At 61.7% G+C, this 26716-nt stretch overlaps 2 protein-coding genes across 2 annotated transcripts in view; both read right to left on the bottom strand.

The window, feature by feature from the left end:
* The window catches only part of CROCC (ciliary rootlet coiled-coil, rootletin), a 44190-nt gene extending 23789 nt beyond the window's left edge, over nucleotides 1-20401 (bottom strand). The window contains 16 exon segments of the mRNA XM_075721722.1: nucleotides 979-1347; nucleotides 3474-3618; nucleotides 4561-4722; nucleotides 7159-7337; nucleotides 8138-8272; nucleotides 10270-10365; nucleotides 11531-11627; nucleotides 11701-11907; nucleotides 12003-12109; nucleotides 14029-14194; nucleotides 14271-14362; nucleotides 14445-14528; nucleotides 14604-14789; nucleotides 15554-15664; nucleotides 20095-20133; nucleotides 20135-20401. Coding sequence (XP_075577837.1) covers nucleotides 979-1347; nucleotides 3474-3618; nucleotides 4561-4722; nucleotides 7159-7337; nucleotides 8138-8272; nucleotides 10270-10365; nucleotides 11531-11627; nucleotides 11701-11907; nucleotides 12003-12109; nucleotides 14029-14194; nucleotides 14271-14362; nucleotides 14445-14528; nucleotides 14604-14789; nucleotides 15554-15664; nucleotides 20095-20133; nucleotides 20135-20401 — 2442 coding nt within the window.
* A 1058-nt stretch (nucleotides 20402-21459) lies between these two features.
* NECAP2 (NECAP endocytosis associated 2) lies at nucleotides 21460-26395 on the bottom strand. The gene is made up of 8 exons (XM_075721667.1): nucleotides 26289-26395; nucleotides 25113-25213; nucleotides 24904-25008; nucleotides 24347-24428; nucleotides 23648-23756; nucleotides 23087-23264; nucleotides 22857-22938; nucleotides 21460-22434 (listed from the first exon to the last, which is right to left on the bottom strand). The coding sequence occupies exons 1-8, from the start codon at nucleotides 26393-26395 to the stop codon at nucleotides 22386-22388; spliced, it is 813 nt and encodes a 270-aa protein (XP_075577782.1). The 3' UTR covers nucleotides 21460-22385.
* Nucleotides 26396-26716: the final 321 nt, after the last annotated feature.

Raw genomic sequence — 26716 nt, 5'->3', positions numbered from 1 at the left:
TGCTCCCCAGCCCTCCCAGTTACCCCCTGCACCCTCCCAGTTACCCTGTGCTTGCTCCCCACCCCTCCCAGTTGCCCCGTGCCCCCTCCCAGTTGCCCCCTGCACTATCCCAGTTACCCTCTGCATGCTCCCCACCCCTCCCAGTTGCCCCATGCCCCCTCCCAGTTGCCCCCTGCACCATCCCAGTTACCCTGTGCTTGCTCCCCACCCCTCCCAGTTGCGCCGCGCCCCCTCCCAGTTGCACCGCGCCCCCTCCCAGTTGCCCCATGTCCCCTCCCAGTTGCCCCGTGCCCCCTCCCAGTTGCCCCCTGCACCATCCCAGTTACCCTGTGCTTGCTCCCCACCCCTCCCAGTTGTGCCGCGCCCCCTCCCAGTTGCCCCGTGCCCCCTCCCAGTTGCCCCATGTCCCCTCCCAGTTGCCCCGTGCCCCCTCCCAGTTGCCCCCTGCACCATCCCAGTTACCCTGTGCTTGCTCCCCACCCCTCCCAGTTGCGCCGCGCCCCCTCCCAGTTGTGCCGCGCCCCCTCCCACTTGCCCCGTGCCCCCTCCCAGTTGCCCCCTGCACCATCCCAGTTACCCTGTGCTTGCTCCCCACCCCTCCCAGTTGCCCCGCACCCCCTCCCAGTTGCCCCGTGCCCCCTCCCAGTTGCCCCCTGCACCATCCCAGTTACCCTGTGCTTGCTCCCCACCCCTCCCAGTTGTGCCGCGCCCCCTCCCAGTTGCCCCGTGCCCCCTCCCAGTTGCCCCCTGCACCATCCCAGTTACCCTGTGCTTGCTCCCCACCCCTCCCAGTTGCCCCATGCCCCCTCCCAGTTGCCCCATGTCCCCTCCCGGTTGCCCCGTGCCCCCTCCCAGTTACCCTGTGCTTGCTCCCCACCCCTCCCAGTTGCCCCGCACCCCCTCCCAGTTGCCCCGCGCCCCCTCCCAGTTGCCCCATGGCCCCTCCCAGCCGCCCCGCACCCCCTCCCCATCACCCACCTGCCCCAGGTGCTGGCGCAGGCGCAGGTGCTGGGCCCGCAGCGCCCGCAGCTCTGCCCGCAGCCCCCGGCAGCCCTCCTCGGCCGCCCTGCGTGCCCGCTCCAGCCCCTGCCGCTCGGCCGCCCCGGCCCGGTGCCCCCGCTCCAGCCGCCCCCGCAGCAGCGCCAGCTCCCGCCCCAGCTCCCGCGTCCGCATGCGGCCGCTCTCCCGCTCCTCTTCCAGCCGGGCCAGGCTGCGGCTCAGCTCCGTCTTCTCCCGCGCCAGCCCCGCCGCCAGCTCGCTCGTCTTGGCCAGGGCATCCCGCAGCCGGGCCTGCTCGGCCTGCGCCGCCCGCTGCGCCGCTGCCAGCTCCCCGCAGCTCTCCTGCGCCTGCCGGGCGGCCCGTGTGTGCAGAGCGTTGGCCGGGCTCTGCGCGACGCCTGCGACGCCCACTGCGCAGGGTGCACCCGCTGCATGGCGATGCACCTGCTGCTTGGGCTGCGCCTGTTGCTAAGGGGTTGCACCCGCTGCATGGGGGTTGCACCCACTGCACAGGGTTGCACCCGCTGCTTGGGGTGCGCCTGTTGCTTAGCGGTTGCACCCGCTGCATGGGGATGCACCTGCTGCTTGGGGTGCGCCTGTTGCTAAGGGGTTGCACCCGCTGCATGGCGATGCACCCGCTGCTTGGGGTGCGCCTGTTGCTAAGGGGTTGCACCCGCTGCATGGGGGATGCACCTGCTGCACGGGCTGCGCCTGTTGCTTAGGGATTGCAACCACCGCACGGGGATGCACCCACTGCATGGGGGTTGCACCCGCTACATGGGCTGTGCCTGCTGCTTAGTGGTTGCACCCGCTGCATGGGGGATGCACCTGCTGCATGGGCTGTGCCTGCTGCTTAGTGGTTGCACCCGCTGCATGGGCTGAGCCTGTTGCTAAGGGGTTGCACCCGCTGCATGGGGGTTGCACCCACTGCACAGGGTTGCACCCGCTGCATGGCGATGCACCCGCTGCTTGGGGTGCGCCTGTTGCTTAGCGGTTGCACCCGCTGCATGGGGATGCACCTGCTGCTCGGGGTGCGCCTGTTGCTAAGGGGTTGCACCAGCTGCATGGGGGTTGCACCCACTGCACAGGGTTGCACCCGCTGCATGGCGATGCACCCGCTGCTTGGGGTGCGCCTGTTGCTTAGCGGTTGCACCCGCTGCATGGGGATGCACCTGCTGCTTGGGCTGCGCCTGTTGCTAAGGGGTTGCACCCGCTGCATGGGGGTTGCACCCACTGCACAGGGTTGCACCCGCTGCATGGCGATGCACCCGCTGCTTGGGGTGCGCCTGTTGCTTAGCGGTTGCACCCGCTGCATGGGGATGCACCTGCTGCTCGGGGTGCGCCTGTTGCTAAGGGGTTGCACCAGCTGCATGGCGATGCACCCGCTGCTTGGGGTGCGCCTGTTGCTAAGGGGTTGCACCCGCTGCACGGCGATGCACCTGCTGCACGGGCTGCGCCTGTTGCTTAGGGATTGCACCCACTGCACGGGCATGCACTCACTGCATGGGGGTTGCACCTGCTACATGGGCTGCGCCTGCTGCTTAGTGGTTGCACCCGCTGCATGGGGGATGCACCTGCTGCATGGGCTGTGCCTGCTGCTTAGTGGTTGCACCCGCTGCATGGGGGATGCACTCACTGCATGGGCTGAGCCTGTTGCTTAGGGGTTGCAACCACCGCATGGGGATGCACCCACTGCACGGGGGTTGTACCCGCTGCATGGGCTGCGCCTGCTACTTAGTGGTTGCACCTGCTGCATGGGGGATGCACCCGCTGCATGTCGGATGCACTCGCTGCATGGGCTGCGCCTGTTGCTTAGGGGTTGCATCTGCTGCATGGGCTGAGCCTGTTTGCTTATGGGTTGCACCCGCTGCTTGGGGATGCACCCACTGCATGGGGTTGCACCCCCTGCATGGGGTTGCACCTGCTTGCTTAGGGGTTGCACCCACTGCATGGGCTGAGCCTGTTTGCTTATGGGTTGCACCCGCTGCTTGGGGATGCACCCACTGCATGGGGGATGCACTCACTGCATGGGCTGCACCTGCTTGCTTAGGGGTTGCACCCACTGCATGGGGGATGCACCCACTGCATGGGGGTTGCACCCGCTGCATGGGCTGTGCCTGCTGCTTAGTGGTTGCACCCGCTGCATGGGCTGCGCCTGCTTGCTTAGGGGTTGCACCCGCTGCTTGGGGATGCACCCACTGCACGGGGATGCACCTGCTGCATGGGCTGCACCTGTTGCTTAGGGGTTGCAGCCGCTGCAGAGGGGGCTACATGTGACGCATGGAAGGTTTGCAGCTGCTGCACATGGTGGGGTTGCACTCACTGGGTAGGGGCGCACCCGCTGCACGGGGATGCAGCCGCTGCATGCCCCCATACACCCAGCGTGTAGGGACGCGCCTGCTGCACGGGTGCCGCGCTTGCTGCATGGGGATGCACCCGCTGCAGGGGGGCACGTGGGGGACTCGGGGACCCACCTTGCCCAGCGCCTCAGCCAGCGCCTCCCGCTCGCCCCGCGCCACCTCAGCCTCCAGCGCCGCCCGGCTCAGCGCCTCCCGCGCCTCCAGCAGCTCCCGCTGCGCCCCGGCCCGCTGCGCCTCCAGCTCCTCCGCCTGCTGCTGGCTGCGGCACCCGCCGGCACCCACAGGAAACAGGGGCTGCAGCACCCACTCGGGGTGGGGGCTGCAGCACCCACCGTTTTGCAGCACCCACCATTGTGCAGCACCCACTCGGGGAAGGGGTTGCAGCACCCACAACTTTGCAGCATCCACAACTTTGCAGCACCCACTCAGAGCAGGGGTTGCAGCATCCACAATTTTGCAGCACCCACTCAGAGCAGGGGTTGCAGCATCCACAATTTTGCAGCACCCACTTGGGGAAGGGGTTGCAGCACCCAGGATTTTGCAGCACCCGGTTGGAGCAAGGATTGTAGCACCCAGGATTTTGCAGCACCCATTCCCAGAAGGGGCTGCAGCACCCACTCAGGGAAGGGGTTGCAGCACGCACAATTTTGCAGCACCCACTCGGAGGGGGAGGTTGCAGGACCCACTTGGGGGGTGGCAGCAGCCACATCAGGGGGGCTGCAGGGCACCTACTGTGATTTTGCAGCACCCACTCGGGGAAGGGTTTACAGCACCCACAACTTTGCAGCACCCACTCAGAGCAGGGGTTGCAGCATCCACAATTTTGCAGCACCCACTTGGGGAAGGGGTTGCAGCACCCAGGATTTTGCAGCACCCAGTTGGAGCAAGGGTTGCAGCACCCAGGATTTTGCAGCACCCATTCCCAGAAGGGGTTGCAGCACCCACTCAGGGAAGGGGTTGCAGCATGCACGATGTTGCAGCACCCACTCGGAGGGGGAGGTTGCGGCACCCACTTGGGGGGTGGCAGCGCCCACATCAGGGGGGCTGCAGGGCACCTACTGCGATTTTGCAGCACCCAACTGGGGGGGGCGCAGCACCCAAAGTGGGGGCAAAGTGGCAGCACCCAGATGTGGGAGGAGGTTGCCGGGGACCCACACGACCACGCAGCCCCCGGGGGTGGCAGCACCCGCCCTGCCCCCACCTGCGCTCCAGCTGCTGCCGCGCGGCCTCGGCGTCGCGGGCGGCCTCGGCCCGGGCGTCCTCCAGCCCCTGCGCCCGGCGCTGCAGCTGCGCCCGCTCCTGCTGCAGGGCACCCGCCCGCTGCTGCTCCCCAGCCAGCGCCGCCTCCGCCCCCAGCCGCTCCCTGCCGGACAGACGGATGCGGGTGGGCAGGGGGACACGGGCCGATGGGTGGATGCAGATGGGCAGGTGGACACGGGCTGATGGACAGACGGATGCAGATGGGCAGGTGGACGTGGACCAACGGACGGACATGGGTGGGCAGGTGGACAGGGACTGACGGACAGACAGACACAGGTGGGCAGGTGGACACGGGCCGATGGATGGATGGACACAGGTGGGCAGGTGGACACAGACTGACGGACAGACATGGGTGGGCAGGTGGACACAGACTGACGGACAGACATGGGTGGGCAGGTGGACATGGGCCCACGGACGGATAGACACAGGTGGGCAGGTGGACATGGACTGACAGATGGACACGGGTGGGCAGGTGGACATGGACTGACGGACAGACATGGGTGGGCAGGTGGACAGGGACTGACGGACAGACGTGGGTGGGCAGGTGGACATGGGCCGACAGATGGACAGACATGGGTGGGCAGGTGGATATGGACTGACAGACAGACGTGGGTGGGCAGGTGGACATGGACTGACGGACAGACAGACACAGGTGGGCAGGTGGACATGGACCAACGGACGGACACGGGTGGGCAGGTGGACACAGACTGACAGACAGACGTGGGTGGGCAGGTGGACACGGGCCCACAGATGGACAGACACGGGTGGGCAGGTGGACATGGACTGACGGATGGACACGGGTGGGCAGGTGGACACGGGCCCACAGATGGATGGACATGGGTGGGCAGGTGGACATGGACTGATGGATGGATGCAGGTGGGCAGGCAGACACGGACGGACAGATGGACATGGGTGGGCAGGTGGACACGAAGCAACACACGGACGGACATGGGCGGCAGGTGGACATGGACTGACAGATGGACGGACACATGTGGGTGTGCCAGGATGGAGGGATGCACAGGGATGTGCAAGGACAGACAGACATATAGGCATAAACATATAGGGATGGACGGACAGACAGACAGGCCAGGATGCAGAGCGGGTGGACGTGCAGGGACACGCAGGGATGGACGGACAGACAGATGGGCCAGGATGCACAGGGATGGATGCAAGGATGTACAGGGACAGATGGACAATAGGATGCACAGGGACGGACGGACACAAGGATGCAGAGGGACAGACAGGGACACAAGGATGTACAGGGACAGATGGACAATAGGATGCACAGGGACAGACGGACACGAGGATGAAGAGGGACAGACAGACACAAGGATGAAGAGGGACGGACAGGGACACAAGGATGCACAGGGATGGACAGGGACACGAGGATACAGAGGGACAGATGGACACAAGGATGTAGAGGGATGGATGGACACAGGGATGCAGAGGGACGGACGGACACAGGGATGCAGAGGGACAGACAGGGACACAAGGGTGCAGACAGGGACAGACAGGGACACAGGGATGCAGAGGGACAGACAGGGATGCGGGCGCGAGCACAGGGACAGCCACGCAGGGACGGACAGAGCAGGGACAGACAGGCGGACAGCCGGACACAGCCAGACAGGTGGACACAGACAGACAGGCAGACAGCTGGACACAGCCAGACAGGCGGACACAGCCAGACAGGCGGACACAGCCAGACAGGCGGACAGCCGGACACAGACAGACAGGCGGACAGAGCCAGACAGCTGGACAGCTGGACACAGCCAGACAGGCGGACACAGCCAGACAGGCGGACAGCTGGACAGAGCCAGACAGCCGGACACAGCCAGACAGGCGGACACAGCCAGACAGGTGGACACAGCCAGACAGGCGGACACAGCCAGACAGGTGGACACAGTCCGACAGGCGGACAGCCAGACACAGACAGGTGGACACAGCCAGACAGGCGGACAGCCGGACACAGCCAGACAGCTGGACACAGCCAGACAGGCGGACACAGACAGACAGCCGGACACAGACAGACAGCCGGACACAGACAGACAGCCGGACACAGACAGGCGGACACAGACAGACAGGCGGACACAGACAGACAGGCGGACACAGACAGACAGCCGGACACAGACAGGCGGACACAGCCAGACAGGTGGACACAGCCAGACAGCTGGACACAGCCAGACAGGTGGACACAGCCAGACAGGCGGACACAGCCAGACAGGTGGACACAGCCAGACAGGCAGACACAGACAGGCGGACACAGCCAGACAGGTGGACACAGCCAGACAGGCGGACACAGCCAGACAGGCGGACACAGCCAGACACAGACAGACAGGTGGACACAGACAGACAGCCGGACAGCTGGACACAGCCAGACAGGCGGACACAGCCAGACAGGCGGACACAGCCGGACACAGCCAGACAGGCGGACACAGTCGGACAGGCGGACACAGTCGGACACAGCCAGACAGCCGGACATGACAGACTGGCGGACAGAGCCAGACAGGCGGACACAGCCAGACAGGCGGAAAGGCGGTACCTGCGCAGGAGCTCGGCCTCGGCGCGCAGCCGGGCGGCCTCGCGCAGGGCCTCATCCTGCGCCCGCCGGCAGCCCCCGGCCTCGGCGCTGAGCTGCTCCAGCCGCTGCCCCAGCGCCCCCAGCCGCCTCTCGCTGGCCCCCAGCTCCCGCCGCAGGCTCCCGGCCTCCTCCCGGGCCTCCTGCGACAGGGACGGCCCACATCATCCTCATCGTCGTCATCATCATCATCACCACCATCACCACCATCATCCTCACCATCATCATCATCCTCATCATCCTCATCACCATCCTCATAATCCTCATCATCCTCATCATCCTCCTCCTCCTCCTCATCATCATCATCATCCTCATCATCACCATCATCCTCATCCTCACCATCATCACCATCATCCTCATCATCCTCATCATCATCATCCTCACCATCATCATCATCATCCTCCTCACCATCCTCACCATCATCATCATCACCATCATCATCATCACCATCATCCTCATCACCATCATCCTCATCATCCTCACCATCATCCTCACCATCATCATCATCCTCATCATCACCATCATCATCATCCTCACCATCATCACCATCATCCTCATCATCATCACCATCATCCTCATCATCCTCATCATCCTCATCATCATCATCCTCACCATCATCATCATCATCCTCCTCACCATCCTCACCATCATCATCATCACCATCATCCTCATCATCCTCACCATCATCATCCTCCTCACCATCATCATCATCCTCACCATCATCATCATCCTCATCATCAGCATCATCCTCATCATCCTCATCATCACCATCATCCTCATCATCCTCATCACCCTCATCACCCTCATCACCCTCATCACCCTCATCACCCTCATCACCCTCACCACCATCACCACCATCACCACCATCACCACCCTCACCACCATCACCACCATCACCACCATCACCACCATCATCCTCCTCCGCCGCAGCCCCCCGGCTCACCTGCAGCTGCAGGCGTCGGCGGCGCAGGGCTCCCTGCACGGCAGCAGCGGTGGCAGCGGGCGAGAGGCTGCGGCGAGGGGAGGCGGTGGGGGGCGGCGGGGACGGGGGGTGCTCGGGGTCGTCCGCCAGCACGGCCTGCGAGGGGAGGGGAAACTGAGGCACGGGGGGGAAACTGAGGCACGGGGGGCGGAAACTGAGGCATGGGAGGGGGAAACTGAGGCACGGGAGGGGGAAACTGAGGCACGGGAGGGGAAACTGAGGCAGGGAGGGGGAAACTGAGGCAGGGGAGGGGGAAACTGAGGCACGGGAGGGGGAAACTGAGGCACGGGAGGGGGAAACTGAGGCACGGGAGGGGGAAACTGAGGCGGGGAGGGGGAAACTGAGGCGGGGGAGGGGAAACTGAGGCACGGGGGGGAAACTGAGGCAGGGGAGGGGGAAACTGAGGCACGGGAGGGGGAAACTGAGGCAGGGGAGGGGGAAACTGAGGCAGGGGAGGGGGAAACTGGGGGAAACTGAGGCGGGGAGGGGGAAATGAGGCAGGGGAGGGGGAAACTGAGGCGGGGGAGGGGGAAACTGAGGCAGGGGAGGGGGAAACTGAGGCAGGGGAGGGGAAACTGAGGCAGGGGAGGGGAAACTGAGGCAGGGGAGGGGGAAACTGAGGCAGGGGAGGGGGAAACTGAGGCACGGGAGGGGAAACTGAGGCAGGGGAGGGGAAACTGAGGCAGGGGAGGGGAAACTGAGGCGGGGGAGGGGGAAACTGAGGCAGGGAGGGGGAAACTGAGGCAGGGGAGGGGGAAACTGAGGCAGGGGAGGGGGAAACTGAGGCAGGGGAGGGGAAACTGAGGCAGGGGAGGGGAAACTGAGGCAGGGAGGGGGAAACTGAGGCAGGGGAGGAGAAACGGGGGGAAACTGAGGCAGGGGAGGGGAAACTGAGGCACGGGGGGGAAACTGAGGCACGGGGGGGAAACTGAGGCACGGGGGGGAAACTGAGGCAGGGGAGGGGAAACTGAGGCAGGGGAGGGGAAACTGAGGCAGGGGAGGGGAAACTGAGGCACGGGAGGGGAAACTGAGGCAGGGGAGGGGGAAACTGAGGCAGGGGAGGGGAAACTGAGGCAGGGGAGGGGAAACTGAGGCAGGGGAGGGGAAACTGAGGCAGGGGAGGGGAAACTGAGGCAGGGGAGGGGAAACTGAGGCAGGGGAGGGGACACTGAGGCGGGGAGGGGAAACTGAGGCAGGGGAGGGGGAAACTGAGGCAGGGGAGGGGGAAACTGAGGCAGGGGAGGGGGAAACTGAGGCGGGGAGGGGACACTGAGGCAGGGGAGGGGGAAACTGAGGCAGGGGAGGGGGAAACTGAGGCACGGGAGGGGAAACTGAGGCAGGGGAGGGGAAACTGAGGCAGGGGAGGGGAAACTGAGGCAGGGGAGGGGAAACTGAGGCACGGGAGGGGAAACGGGGGGAAACTGAGGCAGGGGAGGGGAAACTGAGGCAGGGAGGGGGAAACTGAGGCAGGGAGGGGGAAACTGAGGCACAGGAGGGGGAAACTGAGGCACAGGAGGGGAAACTGAGGCACAGGAGGGGGAAACTGAGGCACAGGAGGGGGAAACTGAGGCACAGGAGGGGGAAACTGAGGCAGGGAGGGGGAAACTGAGGCAGGGAGGGGGAAACTGAGGCACGGGGGGGAACTGAGGCACGGGGGGGGAAACTGAGGCAGGGAGGGGAAACTGAGGCAGGGGAGGGGAAACTGAGGCAGGGGAGGGGAAACTGAGGCAGGGGAGGGGAAACTGAGGCAGGGGAGGGGAAACTGAGGCAGGGGAGGGGACACTGAGGCAGGGGAGGGGACACTGAGGCAGGGGAGGGGGAAACTGAGGCAGGGGAGGGGGAAACTGAGGCAGGGGAGGGGGAAACTGAGGCAGGGGAGGGGAAACTGAGGCAGGGGAGGGGAAACTGAGGCAGGGGAGGGGGAAACTGAGGCACGGGAGGGGAACGGGGGGAAACTGAGGCAGGGGAGGGGAAACTGAGGCAGGGAGCGGGAAACTGAGGCAGGGAGGGGGAAACTGAGGCAGGGAGGGGGAAACTGAGGCAGGGGAGGGGAAACGGGGGGAAACTGAGGCAGGGAAGGGCAGCCCCAGCACCTGGGTCACATCCTGCAGCGCCTGCCGCAGCAGCTCCACCTCCGAGCGCAGAGCCTCCACCTCCGCCGGCGACGGCTCCTGGGCGCGCGAGGCCTCCTGCAAAGCCCATCGGCGCGGCGTCAGGCCTGCATTGTGCATCGCACCCCAGCATGCGTCGCGCCCCGGCATGCATCATGCATCACACCCCAGCATGCATCGCGCCCCGGCATGCATCGCACCCCGGCATGCATCATGCATCGCGTCCCGGCATGCACCACACCCCAGCATGCATCATATATCACATGCCAGCATGCATCGCCTGCCATGCAGCATGAGACTTTAGCATGCATCGTGCCCTGCTGTGCATCGTAGCCTGGGCTGCACTGCACCGCAGCACGCATCATCCACTGCACCCCGGTGCACAGCCCAGCCCAAGGTGTGTTGCACGTTGCATCCAAGCACACGCCACACTCTAGCATGCACCGTGCATCGCACCCCAGCCTGCACCACAGCTCAGCGTGCAGCGTGCTCCTGCATGCATCGCACCCTGGTGCATGCAGCACGCTCGAGCTTGCAGCGTGGCCTGGTGTGCATTGCACACACGGGTTCAGTGTGCATCATGCCCTGGTGTGCAGTATGCACTGCACCCTGGCGTGCATCCCGCCCCAGTGTGCATCGTGTGTTGCAGCTTGGCATGAATCCTACGCTGGCATGCATCGTGCACTGTGCTGTAACATGCATCATGGCTTGGCACACATCCTGCCCCAGCATGCATCACAGCTTGGCACACATCCTGCCCCAGCATGCATCACACATTGCACCCCAGCATGCATCACAGCTTGGCACGCGTCCTGCCTCGGCACGCATCACGCATTGCACCCCAGCATGCATCACAGCTTGGCACGCGTCCTGCCTCGGCACGCATCATGCATTGCACTCCAGCATGCATCACAGCTTGGTACACATCCTGCCCTGGCATGCATCACGCATCGCACCCCAGCATGCATCACAGCTGGGCACACATCGTGTCCTGGCATGCATCATGGCTTGGCATGCATCCTGCCCTGGCATGCATCATGCATCGAACCCCAGCACACATCACAGCTGGGCACACATCGTGTCCCAGCATGCATCATGGCTTGGCACATCGTGCCCTGGCATGCATCATGCGTCGCACCCCAGCGCGCATCACAGCTGGGCACACATCCTGCCCCAGCGCGCATCCTTGCCCCCCCGGCTCAGCACGCAGCCCACCCCAAACCTCCTCGCGCCCTACACTCACCAGGTTTTGCAGCTGCAGGGTCAGCGCCTCCACCGCCCGCTCCTTCTCCCCGTCCTCAGCCCGCAGGCGCTCCAGGGCGGCCGCCAGCTCCGCCAGCCTGCGGCGAGACGGCGGGCAGCAGCGGAGCCCCGCACCCCATCCCCTCCCCAAAACCTCCCCCCCCGGGGTACCTGGCACCCAGGGCGCTTTTCTCCAGGTCGGCGTCCCGCGCCCGCGCCGCCAGCTGCTCCTCCAGCTGCGCCAGCCGCATCGCCTGCTTCTCCCGCGCCGCGCCGGCCTGGCTGTCGGCCAGCCGCAGGTTGGCAGCCAGGTGAAGGCAGGCGGCGTGGGCAGCCCTGCCCGCCCGCGAGGCCTCGTGCCTCAGCTCCGATAAATCCCTGCGAGACGCGGGGTTGGAGCCGGTCGTCCCGACGAGGGGACCCGCTGGAGCCTCGGGGATTTCCAGGGATAACCCCGCCGGGATGCCGCTGACCTCTCGGTGGTGGCTTTCATCTCGCCAAAATGACGCCTGAAGGCCACCACTTGCCGCCACAGGCTCAGCAGCCGGCTGTGCTCGTTGCTGAAGTAGGTGTTGAAGGACTGCCGGATGGAACGCCGTGGGTCCCGGCCGACGGACGGAACGCCGTGGGTCCCGGCCGACGGACGGACTGTGGCACCCAGGCTCCCTCCCCGTGCAGCCACCCCTGCCTTGCAGCTCCCACCCCCCCTGGCCCCCCGGCCCTCGCCCCTTGGGCCCCCAATCTCTGTGCGCCGCCCGCCGTGTCCGCCCCCGCCACCCCCAGGGTCCTGCGCAGCCAGGAGCCCACCCCCCACCCCAATTCCCTTCCAGCCGGTACAGAGCGGGATGGGGGACGCAGCCCCCTGCCCCGTGTCGCCTCCCCATCGCCTGCCGCGTCCCCTGCACCCCCAAATTCTTCTCCGTGCAACGTCTCCCACGGTCCCGCATCCCTCCCTGTGGTCCCGCATCCCTCCTGGTCAGAGCTGCATCCTTCCCAGCGATCCCTCATCCCTCCCTGCATCCCTTTCCATGCTGCACCCCCACATCCCCCTGCCTCTATCACCCTCCCATCACCTGCCATGTCCCCTACACCCCCAAATTCTTCCCTGTGCAACGTCTCCCATGGCCCCCGCAACCCTCCCAGTGGTCTTGCATCCCTTTCCGTGCTGCATCCCTGCATCCCCCATGCCTCGCGTCGCCTTCCCATCACCTGCCACATCCCCTGCACCCCCAAATTCTTCTCTGTGTAACGTCTCCCATGGTCCCGCAACCCTCCCGGTGGTCCTGCATCCCTTTCCGTGCTGCATCCCCACATCCCCATGCCTAGCGTCGCCTTCCCATCACCTGCTACGTCCCCTGCACCCCCAAATTCTTCTCCGTGCAACGTCTCCCACGGTCCCGCATCCCTCCCTGTGGTCCCGCATCCCTCCTGGTCAGAGCTGCATCCTTCCCAGCAATCCTTCATCCCTCCCCGCATCCCTTTCTATGCTGCATCCCTACATCCCCCTGCCTCTACCACCCTCCCATCACCTGCCGCATCCCCTGCACCCCCAAATTTCTTCCCTGTGCAACATCCCCCGTGGCCCCCCGCAACCCTCCCAGTGGTCTTGCATCCCTTTCCGTGCTGCATCCCTGCATCCCCATGCCTCGCGTCGCCTTCCCATCACCTGCCACATCCCCCTGCACCCCCAAATTCTTCTCTGTGTAACGTCTCCCATGGTCCCGCAACCCTCCCGGTGGTCCTGCATCCCTTTCCGTGCTGCATCCCTGCATCCCCATGCCTAGCGTCGCCTTCCCATCACCTGCCACGTCCCCTGCACCCCCAAATTCTTCTCCGTGCAACGTCTCCCATGGTCCCGCATCCCTCCTGGTCAGTGCTGCATCCTTCCCAGCGATCCCTCATCCCTCCCTGCATCCCTTTCCATGCTGCACCTCCACATCCCCCTGCCTCTATCACCCTCCCATCACCTGCCACGTCCCCTACACCCCCAAATTTTTCTCCGTGCAACGTCTCCCATGGTCCCGCAACCCTCCCGGTGGTCCTGCATCCCTTTCCGTGCTGCATCCCTGCATCCCCATGCCTCACGTCACCTTCCCATCACCTGCCACGTCCCCTGCACCCCCAAATTCTTCTCCGTGCAATATCTCCCATGTTCCCGCATCCCTCCTGGTCAGAGCTGCATCCTTCCCAGCGATCCCTCATCCCTCCCTGCATCCCTTTCCATGCTGCACCCCCCACATCCCCCTGCCTCTATCACCCTCCCATCACCTGCCACGTCCCCTGCACCCCCAAATTCTTCTCCGTGCAACATCTCCCATGGTCCCGCATCCCTCCTGGTCAGAGCTGCATCCTTCCCAGCGATCCCTCATCCCTCCCTGCATCCCTTTCCGTGCCACATCCCCACATCCCTCCGCCTCGCATCCCTCTCCCTGCCACCCCCCCGTCCCGCTCCCTGCCGCATCCCCCGGGCCCCCCACCACCCCGGGGGCCCCCCCAAACCTCCTCCTCGCGCCTCCACTCCGCCTCTCGCTGCTCCAGCTCATCCCGCGCCCGCGCCCAGTCGGCCGTCAGCTTGCGGATGTCCTCGCTCAGCGCCGCGTTGGCCACGTTGGCTTGTTCCAGCTGCTCCCGCAGCATGGAGTTCACCTGCACCAGGCTGCTGCTCCTGGGACGGGGGGGTCACAGAGGGCCCGAGCGTCGCCCCGGGGGGGTCCCGCGGCGCCCCGGGGACCCCCGCTCACCTCTGCTGCTCCTCTTCCAGCCGGATCAGGGCGTTCTCCAGCTCGTTGCAGCTCTCCTCCTCCGGCTGCGAGCCGCTCGCATCCAGCTGGCTCTGCAGGGACATCAGCCCGCTCACCCTCACCCCAATTTTGGGGGAGTTTGGGGCAGGGGGACCCCCCAAACCCCTCCCTCACCGTCAGCCTCTCCTGCTCCAGCTCCGTCGCCTTCTCCAGCAGCTGCTGCTCCACTTCGCCGCATTTCTTCTTATACTGCAACACCTGGGCGGAGGGGACGGGGCGGGTGACGCCGGGAGGGGGGGGGGGTCCCCAAAATGTCCCCCCACAAGGATTTACCTTGGCTTGGAGTTTCTGCACCAGCTGGGCTTGCCGCTGCTGGCCCTCCTGGTACGCCTGCAGCTTGCGCTTGTAGGCGGCTTGTTCCTCCTCCAGCAGCCGCCGCAGCTCGATGTTGTGCTGCGCCAGGCTCCGGCTCTCCGCCGCCTCCCGCTCGCCCGTCTCCAGCCGCAGGGTTTGCTCCAGCTGGGATGGGGAGATCCCCGGGATACCCCCCGCCCGCCCAGCACCCGCCCAGCACCCTCCGATTTCACTTCGCGACGCCCCACCCCGGCCAAAGCCATCGCTCCAGGGCGGTCCTACGGCAAACCCCGCTCCAGCCAAAGCTGAGACCCCCGCCAAATTGCGCATCCCCGCCCCGCTGCGCGCACAGGGTGCGGATAAGTAGGGAAATTTGGGGGTGCTTTTAAAAATAACCCAACTTTGAATCTGGGGGTCTGGCAAAGCCCCATCCCGGCTCGCGCAGGACCAGCCGATGGGAAAAGGATCCTGGGGCTCAGTGGTGGCGATTCGCCTTGGGGTGTTTTCCTGATATTTGCTTTTTTTTTTTTTTTTTGGTAAATTACTCGGCACAAACAGAGGGGCTGCCCCCCAAAAACCCCGGCAGCCCCTCGATTGGGGTCTCCCCAGGAGGTTCAGCACCTGGCCGCTCCCCAAAGGCCTCTTCTCCCCCCCGTCGCCACGGCAAAGGGACGCAAAAGCGAGGGATGCCAACGGGGAGGGGGGCTCCCCGCTTCCCGAAAAGCAGCGGGATAAATAAAATAGGGATGGCAACGCTTTGTGCAAGCCGGGACAGGTCCGGACAAGCCGGTTGTGCCGCAACAAAATTCCCATCGCCGGGACGCCGCAAGACGCTGCGGCATCTCCCGCTGCGAGCGTGGGGACCGCAAAGGTTACGGCTGGCGCCGCGTGCCATTTTGGGGTTAAAACGGGCGGGTTTGGCCGCTTACCCGCTCGCTGATGGCGTTGTACTTGATGGCCAACTCGTCGCGCTCGGCCCGGCTCTGAGCCAGCAAGTCCTCGACGCGCGACAGCTCCTGCTGCAGGATGCGGTTCTCCTCCTGGAGGGACAGCAGCGAGGACATGGCCCCCGCGGCGGCCGCTGCGGGACGGGGACGGGGCTCAGGGCGGCTGCGGGAAAAGCAGCGGCGGGACGGGGATCCCACCCTGCGACGGGATCCAGCCCCGGGATGCAGCCAGGATGCCCTTTGCAGCCAAAGGCCGCTTTGTTCCTTCGAGCGGGGAAGGGGGCTGGGCTGCGCCTTCCCCACGCGCTCGGCCGAGGCCACCAAAAGCGTTTCCCCCACCCCGGCTGCAAGCGCTGCGTCCCGTGCAACTCAGATGCGCTGAGCGATGCAGTTGCGGCAACAAAACCGCTGCGGATCTGCGTTTACAATTGCAAGACCGTTGCAAATTCGTGTTTGCGGCGGCAAAACCGCTGCGGATCCGCGTTTGCAATTGCAAGACCATTGCAAATTCGTGTTTGCGGCAACAAAACTGCTGCGGATCTGCGTTTGCAATGGCAAGACCGTTGCAAATTCATCTTTGCAACGGTGAAACTGCAGCAGATCCGCGTTTGCAATCGCAAGACCGTTGCAAATCCGTGCTTGCGGCGGCAAAACCGCAGTGGATCCGCGTTTGCAATCGCAAGACCGTTGCAAATTCGTGTTTGCGGCAACAAAACCGCTGCGGATCTGCGTTTGCAATCGCAAGACCCTTGCAAATTCACGTTTGCGGTGGCAAAACTGCTGCGGATCTGCGTTTGCAATCGCAAGACCGTTGCAAATTCGTGTTTGCGGCAACAAAACCGCTGCGGATCTGCGTTTGCAATGGCAAGACCGTTGCAAATTCGTGTTTGCGGCGGCAAAACTGCGGCGGCAAAACTGCTGTGGATCCGCGTTTGCAATCGCAAGACCATTGCAAATTCACGTTTGCAGCAGCAAAACCGCTGCGGATCCGCGTTTGCAATTGCAAGACCATTGCAAATTCGTGTTTGCGGCAACAAAACTGCTGCGGATCTGCGTTTGCAATGGCAAGACCGTTGCAAATTCATCTTTGCAACGGTGAAACTGCAGCAGATCCGCGTTTGCAATCGCAAGACCGTTGCAAATCCGTGCTTGCGGCGGCAAAAACCGCAGTGGATCCGCGTTTGCAATCGCAAGACCGTTGCAAATTCGTGTTTGCGGCAACAAAACTGCTGCGGATCTGCGTTTGCAATCGCAAGACCGTTGCAAATTCGTGTTTGCGGCAACAAAACCGCTGCGGATCTGCGTTTGCAATCGCAAGACCCTTGCAAATTCACGTTTGCGGTGGCAAAACCGCTGCGGATCTGCGTTTGCAATGGCAAGACCGTTGCAAATTCGTGTTTGCGGCGGCAAAACTGCGGCGGCAAAACTGCTGTGGATCCGCGTTTGCAATCGCAAGACCATTGCAAATTCACGTTTGCAGCAGCAAAACTGCTGCGGATCTGCGTTTGCAATCGCAAGACCCTTGCAAATTCGTGTTTGCTGCAACAAAACTGCTGTGGATCCGCGTTTGCAATTGCAAGACCGTTGCAAATTCATCTTTGCAACGGCGAAACTGCTGCGGATCCGCGTTTGCAATGGCAAGACCGTTGCAAATTCACGTTTGCGGCGGCAAAACCGCTGCAGATCTGCGTTTGCAATTGCAAGACCGTTGCAAATTTGTGTTTGCGGCAACAAAACTGCTGTGGATCCGCGTTTGCAATCGCAAGACCCTTGCAAATTCGTGTTTGCTGCAACAAAACTGCTGTGGATCCGCGTTTGCAATTGCAAGACCGTTGCAAATTCATCTTTGCAACGGCAAAACTGCTGCGGATGCGCGTTTGCAATGGCAAGACCGTTGCAAATTCACGTTTGCGGCGGCAAAACCGCTGTGGATCCGCGTTTGCAATCGCAAGACCGTTGCAAATTCGTGTTTGCGGCAACAAAACTGCTGTGGATCCGCGTTTGCAATCGCAAGACCATTGCAAATTCACGTTTGCAGCAGCAAAACTGCTGCGGATCTGCGTTTGCAATCGCAAGACCCTTGCAAATTCGTGTTTGCTGCAACAAAACTGCTGTGGATCCGCGTTTGCAATTGCAAGACCGTTGCAAATTCGTCTTTGCAACGGCGAAACTGCTGCGGATCCGCGTTTGCAATGGCAAGACCGTTGCAAATTCACATTTGTGGCGGCAAAACCGCTGCAGATATGCGTTTGCAATCGCAAGACCGTTGCAAATTCCTGTTTGCGGCAGCAAAACTGCTGCGGATCCGTGTTTGCAATTGCAAGACCATTGCAAATTCACGTTTGCGGCGGCGAAACCGCTGCGGATCTGCATTTGCAATCGCAAGACCGTTGCAAATTTGTCTTTGCAATGGCAAAACTGCTGCAGACTTGAAGTTGCAATCGCAAGACTGTTGCAAATTTGTGTTTGCAATGGCAAAACTGCAGATTTGAAGCTGCAGTCACAAGACCACTGGAAATTTACAGTTGCAATCGCAAGACCACTGGTAATTTACAGTTGCAAATACAAAAACACTGCAAATCTGTACTTGCAATCACAAAAACACTGCAAATCTGTAGTTGCAATCACAAAAACACTGCGAATCTGTAGTTGCAATCACAAAACCGCTGCAGAATTGCATTTGCAATTGCAAGACCACTACAGATTTGCAGCTGCGATCACAAGAGCACTGCGGATTTCTAGTTGCAATTGCAAAAATCGCTGCAGATTAGCATTGGCAATTGCAAGAGCGCTGCAGGTGTATAGTTGCAATCACAAAACCGCTGCACATTGCAGTTGCAATCGCAAAAGTGCTGCACATTTACAGCTGTAGCTGCAAAACTGCTGCAGAATTGTTTGCAATTGCAAGGTCGCTGCAGATCTGCAGCTGTGATCACAAAACTGCTGCAGATTTATAGTTGTGACCACAAAACTCATTTATAGTTGCAGCCACATAACTCATTTATAGTTGCAACCACATAACTCATAGTTGCAACCACCAGCGCGCTGCAGATTTGCAGCTGCAGCTGCACAGCTGATTCAGAGTTGCAATCACAAAACCTCTGCAACTTTGCGTTTGCGATCGCAAGAGCGCTCCCGATTCGCAGCTGCAATCACACAACCGCTGCACATTTACAGCTGCAGTTGCAAAACTGCTGCAGAATTGTTTGCAATTGCAAGGTCGCTACAGATGTGCAGCTGTGATCACAAAACTGCTGCAGATTTAGTTGTGATCACATAACTAATTTATAATTGCAACCACATAACTAATTTATAATTGCAACCACATAACTCATTTATAGTTGCAATCACATAACTCATTCATAGTTGCAACCACCAGCGTGCTGCAGATTTGCAGCTGCACAGCCGATTCCGGGCTGCAATCGCAAAACCGCTGCAACTTTGCAATTGCAAGAGCACTCCCCATTCGCAGCTGCAATCACAAAACCGCTGCACATTTACAGCTGCAGTTGCAAAACCGCTGCAGCATTGTTTGCAATTGCAAGGCCGCTGCAGATCTGCAGCTGTGATCACAAAACTGCTGCAGATTTATAGCTGTGATCACAAAACTGATTTATAGTTGCAACCACCGGAGCACTACAGATTTGCAGCTGCATAGTTGATTTAGAGTTGCAATCACAAAACCGCTGCACACTTACAGTTGCAGTTGCAAAACCGCTGCAGAATTGTTTGCAATTGCAAGGCCGCTGCAGATCTGCAGCTGTGATCACAAAACTGCTGATCTGCAGTTGTGATCACATAACTCATTCATCGTTACAACCACATAACTCATTTATAGTTGCAATCACATAACTAATTTGTAGTTGCAACCACCAGCACGCTGCAAATTTGCAGCTGCAGCTGCACAGCCGATTCCGGGTTGCACTCGCAAACCCGCTGCAACTTTGCGATCGCAGGAGCGCTCCCCATTCGCAGCTGCAATCACAAAACCGCTGCACATTTACAGTTGCAGCTGCAAAACCGCTGCAGAATTGTTTGCAATTGCAAGGCCGCTGCAGATCTGCAGTTGTGATCACAAAGCTGCTGCAGATTTGTAGTTGTGATCACATAACTCATTTATGGTTGCGATCAAAAAACTCATGTACAGTTGCAACCACATAACTCATTTATAGTTGCAATCACATAACTCATTCAGAGTTGCAACCACATAACTCATCTATAGTTGCAACCACATAACTCATAGTTGCAACCACCAGCGCGCTGCAGATTTGCAGCTGCAGCTGCACAGCCGATTCCGGATTGCACTCGCAAACCCGCCGCAACTTTGCGATCGCAGGAGCGCTCCCCCTTCGCAGCTGCAATCACAAACCCGCTGCAAAAGCGCCACTTGCAACCCCAAACCCGCGGGGCCCTGGAGCCGTGGCTCCGTCATTCCGTGGCTCCGTCATTCCGTGGCTCCGTGGCCGCTCCCGCGAGAGCGGCCACCGGATCCCGCTTTGGGGGGCACCCACCTCGACCACTGCCGCCGCCGTGGGCTCCGCGTCGCTCATGGGCTCCCCACGGGGGTCCGCTGAGCCCCTCGCACCCCCCCGCCGCGGCCTCCTCGCCCCAAAACCCCTTCCTGGGATTTCTTTTTTTTTTTTTTTTTTTTGCGGGGGCTCCCTTTCGGTTCGCGGCCTGCGAGCGGAAAGCGGATGCGTGGTCGGGATTATCCCGAAATCCTCGCTTTCCCCTCCCGGCGTGACGGCGGGACCGGGGACCCTCCTCTTCCTGGCTGCCTCGGGGGTCCCAACGCCTCCGGCAAGGCCGCGAGCGGCGGCATTTTAGCATCCGCCACCAAAAATACCACTGAATATTCGCCCGGCCAAGCAGGGCTTTGTAAATGAAACCAGCCAAGGAGGCTCTTGGCCGGAAGGGAATGAGCGAAAGAAAGGAAAAGGCAAAAAAATAAAAGGAAAACACACAAAAAAAATAAAAGGAAAATGCAAAAAAAATAAAAGGAAAATGCAAAAAAAATAAAAGGAAAATGCAAAAAAAATAAAAGGAAAATGCAAAAAAAATAAAAGGAAAATGCAAAAAAATAGCAGTGCCAGCGCTTCCCCGTGCCCCAAATGGGTGGAAACGCGCTTACTTTGCCGCCCCGTCCTCCCCCAGCAGGATGGTGCTGGCTCCCAGCGCAGCTCCTTGGCTTGCTCTCGTAAGCCGGCCCTTTCGTTAAATCCTAGCCCTCGTTAAGCTCATTAGAAGCCTTGCTCCGGCAGGAAAAGCCTTGGGGTGGAGCGTGCCAGGGTTGGTAGGGGGCAAAGCGGCCTTAAACCCCCGGTACATCCCCAACTCGCCCTCAAAATCCCCCGCGCCGGGGGCTGGAGGTATCCCCGCTCCCAAAATAAATCAGGGATCCGTCTCCAAGCCGCCCTCTGGAGAGCATCGGCGTCTCCCAGCCGCTCTCTTCCCAATCCCAGGAAAACGCCTTCTCCTCCCGGAGAGCCGCGGAGCGACGGGAAGGGGGGGACTGCGCCGGGGCGAGCAGCCGGGATCAAGGATTTAGGGCATCTGGGGAGCCCTCCGGCCAAGCAGGAGCCGCCTCGGGGCTCCCCCCTCGCTTGGGGGGACGTAAAAAAACTTATTTTTTAATTATTTTTTCCCCCCCTTCATTTCTTTCCTTACCTTCCCCTCCCGGAGTCCTTCACAACGGTAAAACCACTGCTAAGCAACAAGCGTCTGTTGTGCCTCGCTGGCCGACACGGCCCCCTCGACGCCCGCCGGGAGGGGGAAAACACAAAAGCTCATCACGGCCCCTCCGAGCCCACGCCGCGAGGGGTTAAAAAAAAAAAAAAAATTCCTATTTGGCACAAAAACCATTTTATTATTTGCTTTCAAGTGTTACACCTCTCACCTGGGTTTGCACGCTCGCTGCCAGGCAAAGTTAAGCTCTGAAAAGCCAAAATGCTCGTCAGTTGGAAATGGAAATAGTAAAAATGCGAGGCGCTGGAAAAAAAAAGGAAAATAAGCAGGACTTTGTACACTGAAAGGCCTTAATATAAATAGGTAAGAAAATATTTATTTGTTTAAAGAGGAATCTCAACCCCAGCTCTGTCAAAGAGACCGACTCCGCTCTGTCCTTCATTTCACGTATCGCTTAATAAAATAACCGCAGAAAGAAGTAAAAATCTGTCTTCAAAACAGAGGAGGAAAAAAATATAAATTTTCCCAGAGCAAGAAATTAGGAATTTCAGCATCAAAACGCAGCGGTCCGGCTCCCCACCTCCCGCACCGCAGAGTTAAAAGCGCTCAGAAAAAAATCGGGGCGACGCTCGGCGTCTCGGCAGGGCGCTCCTCCGGGGTTCCACGGGCGCGGCGTCTCCAGGAGGACGCTCCCCGCCGAGGGAAGGACTTATCCAGCCCAAATAGGCGAGGAGAAAGCGGAGAAGTCGCCAAGGAGGCTCTATGGCACTGACGTTTAGGGAAAATTAGCTTAATTGGGGCAGCGCTGCGAGCGGGAGTCCCTCCTGCTCCGAGCACTCGCTCATCCCCTCGTTATTAAGGCGAGGCGACGAAGCCGACGGCTTTTTTTGCAGAAAGAAGGCTCGGAGGCTCGCTGCCATCCAGGTAGAAAATAAAAGGACCCCCCGACGTGGAGGGCGCTGGTGTGGAGTGGTTTAAGGCACGCGTTCATCTGCTCTCTGGCGCTTATTTCAGCATTTTGATGCTGGGGGGGGGATTTAAAGGCAGGAGCGAAGCCCCTGCTTTGGTCCCGGAGGAATCCCGACGATCCCAGCACCCGCGGCGGGGAAAAGCGGATGAAGGGCCGGGATCAGAACTGAACCCAGCCTGCGTTCGCTTGAGTCTGGTTAGAAGCTGACCTGGAGAGAGAGAAAAGGGGGGGGGGGGGGGGGGGAGGGGAAAAAAAAAAGAAAAAAAAAAAAGAGGTTTTAGACCCTGAAAGGGACTGCGGCACGCAGGGAGGGAGCTGGGCAGCCAGAAACAGGTCCTCCGGGGTCACCCCAAAACTCTCCCCGTGCACAGAGCGGCCCAGAGCAGCGGGGAAGACGGGGCTGGTGCTGGGAGGAAGAGGAAGGCAGCGCCCACGGACCCGCGCCGAGCCCGGGGAATTCGCAATGCGCGCTGTCCGGGTCGCTTTTAAATCCCCAATGGGCGTTCGGCTGGAGCGGTGCTCCCGCCCCAGCAGGGGTTTTCAGCAAATCCAGCGGGATTTGGCCCAGATGGGGGTTTTGTGACGCCGTGGGGATCGCCCACGCCACGCGCAAACCCCGCAGAGCCTCACCCCGAAGCTTTGGCAAAGTCTCCCCAGGCATCGGCGGCGGCAGAAGGAGCGGCAGCGGGCTGCGGCCAGGACAAGAGGGCATCTGCGGCAGCCAGGGAAGTCGGGAAGAGAGAAAACAAACATCAGGAGTTATTTCCCACTCTTATTCCCAGATTGCCCCTCTGTTTTCCCAACTTGGATGGATAAAACCGACTCAAGAGCTTTACAGCCATCGCTGCGTGGCCACGGACCTGTGATGGGGGTGCCCGGGAGCTGGGCAGGCATGGAGAGCGAAGGCGAACGCTCTCCGGAAGGACAAACCAGAGCGGAAGATTTTCCTCCGGGAGGCGGTGGGAGCAAGCTCAAGCCCCCAGGCCCCACGGGACGCGGTCTGGTGTTCCCCGTCGCTCCTTCTTTTTTCTTCATGTTCTGAGAGAAGAGAGGGAAATGCGGGTGGTATCACGTTTAAATCCAGAGCCGGAGCGCGATTTCTCCCAGCCACGGCTCGCACGAAGCCAAATTGCTTTATTCTGGGGTAAAAAAACTGCTGTGCTGCGACATCCCACTGCCGGAGGAGCAAACTCCTCCAAACCAAGGGTGTTTTTTACCCGCAAATCCCTGCTACGAACCCACAGACTCTGTAACCGGCGACCATAACACAACCCCTCTGCAAATGGCTGCACGCGGCGCTACCGCGAAGGGCTCCGCACCAGGCTTCCCCCTGCGTGGGGATTTCGGGGCGAAGCCGCCGCTTCTTCTTGCGCCACCCAAGGGAAAGGTCGGGAGTGGATTTAGCCAGAAAAGCTCCTCACCGCAATGTTGAGTTTGATGGTTTGCCCCTCCTTGAAGCCCAGATCCAGTTTGGGTCCCTGATCGGGGTTCTCCGCCTGTTTGGCCAGCTCGCTCTGCTGCCTCACCCATCTGCAGGAATTAAATACGCAGAAAAGGGCACGTCAAGCACCGGCCTGAGGCCCTCCCGGACAAATCCTGCCCAAGACCATCCCCTCTGCCTGGCAGCAGCTCTTCAAAGGCGCCGAATGTGATCCGAGACCTTGCCTGCCGGACAAACATGCTACGGACAGCGCCGGTGGAACGGTTCCCACCAGCAGCTCTCGGTGCTCGAGCCGCACGGATTCTCCAGCCAGCAGCGCGTTCCGTCCTGCCCCAAAGCTCTGCACCCTGCCAGGAGCCGGAGCAGCATCCCAGCCCCTCGGGAGCAACCCCTGACCAACGGCACGTTGAAGAAATGAAAAGGAATTAAGGAATTTGCCCAGTTTCGGAGTGGGAAGCCCAGTTTGAGAGCCTGCTGGGAAATATTCGCGAGAGGGAGAGCTGCTTGCACAAAGGCCGCGCGGAGGAACAGGCGTTTCCACCACCTCACACCACGCTTGCCCGCTCAAGCGCAACCAGGAGCTCACGGCTTCCTCTCCCCCACCGTTTCTGGCGGACACCCACAAAAAAAAAAAAAAAAAAGTCGAGCTGAGAGGACACAGGGAGAGGCACGAACTCACTTAAAATGGTCTTGGAGAGCTACATTGAAGTCAAAAGCATCCCCTCGGTCGACAAAGCCGACTCCGATGAAAGCTCGTCGGCCTGGGGAAGGAGGAAGAATAAGGGCTGGAGTCAGCAAAGCAGCGGAGGAAGAGGAAGGTTACCCCGTCCCACACCCCCCCGTGCCTGCCGCCTCCTCCAGCCGGAGCTGGGACTCCGGAGACCAAGATACGGGACTGGAGACATCTTTAGCTTGTTGGTCGCACGCCCAGGCTTAACAAAACCAGCTTTTAAATTAATGTAAGCGAGTCAAAGCAGAGGTTGGCACCACAGTGATGATCCTGCACGCAGAGGCGTCCTCGCGCTAAGCTCAAGCAGCAAAACTGAATTGTTTTTATTGCTGGTGAAGGACAGAGCGCAGCTGGTGTGTGGGAGCAAGGTAACTCGTCCCGTTGCCACCGTATGCGGGGCATGTTTGCCCTTGAAAGCAGGAATCCTTCACAAATGAGAGCAGCGAGGGCAGCGAAGGCTTTCCGAGGCAATTCCCCCAACCCATCGCCCAGGTATCGCGCCGCACCGTTCCCGTCCTCGATCCGGATGACGAAATATCTGCTGGAGTCTGTCACGCCCTCCACAGCGATGCCAGGGAACTGCTCCACCGGCGCCTGGGCAAAAAGCTCTCCTGAAAAAGAGAAACGGGAGCAGGTTAACACCAAGGCGTAGGGTCCCCGTGCCCTCTTCCTCCCCGCGAAGAGGCACGGAGCCGTCGCCTTCCCTCCTCCTCACCCGAGGTCTTGTCCTCCAGCTTAATGAAGGCGACCTTGCCCTTGGCCGTGATGCGCAGCCTGCCGCTCCACGCCGGCTGGTCCAGCTGCCACTCCGCAGCTCTGGAAAAAGAGGAAACGGCGACCGATTTCGGAGCCGCCTCTCACGTCCCAGCCAACACCACCGACCCGTTCGGATGCCCCCGCAGCGTGTCACGGAGCTCGTCCGCTCAAGCCCCCTCGTTACCGGCGCCGAAGCAGCGCTGGGAGCCCGCTGGCGCCCGCGCTCGCTGCAGAACGAGGCAGATTCGCCCCAACGCCTCTGGCTTCCCCCCAAACCAGCTGCCCCCCTGCAAAACCAGGCGCCAGGTCCCAGCGGGGACCAGGCAAGAATTGCACAAAGCAGTTTCACTTCCCTTTCCGCAGGCTCTCCAGCTCGAAAGCGGTTTCCCGGGGGGGGCTGAGCTGCGTGAGCTGCAGCCTGGCTCTGCCAGGAGGGCCTGTGAGTGCAGGCTGAGGACTGATGGGAGAGGAGCCCCAAAAACACGGGGGGGTGGCGAGACCCCGCAGGGGTTGGGGGGCAGAGGAGCCTGATGGGGGGCAGGGGGCAGAGGTGCCTGAGGGGGGGGTGGGGGGAGGAGGAGCCTGAGGGGGGGGGGCGGGGCAGAGGTGCCTGAGGGGGGGGCGGGGGGGCAGAGGAGCCTGAGGGGGGGGTGGGGGCAGAGGTGCCTGAGGGGTTTGGGGGGCAGAGGGGCCTGAGGGGGGGGTGGGGGGCAGAGGAGCCTGAGGGGGGGTGGGGGGCAGAGGGGCCTGAGGGGTTTGGGGGGCAGAGGAGCCTGAGGGGGGGGTGGGGGGCAGAGGAGCCTGAGGGGGGTTTGGGGGGCAGAGGTGCCTGAGGGGGGGGTGGGGGCAGAGGTACCTGAGGGGGGTGGGGGGGCAGAGGGGCCTGAGGGGGGGGCGGGGGGCAGAGGAGCCTGAGGGGGGTTTGGGGGGCAGAGGTGCCTGAGGGGGGGGCGGGGGGCAGAGGGGCCTGAGGGGGGGCAGCCCCCGTACACCCTCTGGGGAGGGGTCCCCACGCAGCCCACGGGGAGGGGCGGACCCGGCGCAGGAGGGAGGGAGCAGGCGCCATGCAAGGCAAGGCGAGGGGCAGCGGCAGCCCACAGCGGGACGGCGCCCAGGGGACAGGGGCAGGCCCCACCTGTAGCCGCGGTTGGAGGCCCGCGGCGGCACCCGGTAGACGTGCACCGCCGGCTTCACGCACAGCACCGCCTCGTACTCCTCCTCCTCCGCTGCCATGGCCGCCATCGCGGCGGAACCCCCCCCCGCCCCGCCCCCATGGTACGGCCCGCCCCGCGGCCCCGCCCCCTTCCTCCCGCCGGCGGGAAGGGCGGCGCTTCCCACCCGCCGCAGCGCCCCCTGGCGGGCCGGAGGCTCCACCGCAGGGAGGTTTGGTTTTTTGGATTTTTTTTTTTTTTTTAAATTATTTTTTAGCGGGGGGAGGAACCGGTCCCAGTGGGCTCCTGGCACTGGGAACCAGTAACGCGGTGGCGGGGAGCGGCTGCGGCCAATTCCCAGGCTCCGCTGGCAGCCGGGCACGCTGCTGCAGCGCCTTTCCTCCCCGCTTCC

This window comes from Pelecanus crispus, chromosome 15 (genome assembly GCF_030463565.1).
Source record: "Pelecanus crispus isolate bPelCri1 chromosome 15, bPelCri1.pri, whole genome shotgun sequence".
Lineage (NCBI taxonomy): Eukaryota > Metazoa > Chordata > Aves > Pelecaniformes > Pelecanidae > Pelecanus > Pelecanus crispus.
The sequence above is the reverse complement of the archived record's forward strand: the minus strand, read 5'-3'. Positions and strand labels throughout refer to the sequence as shown.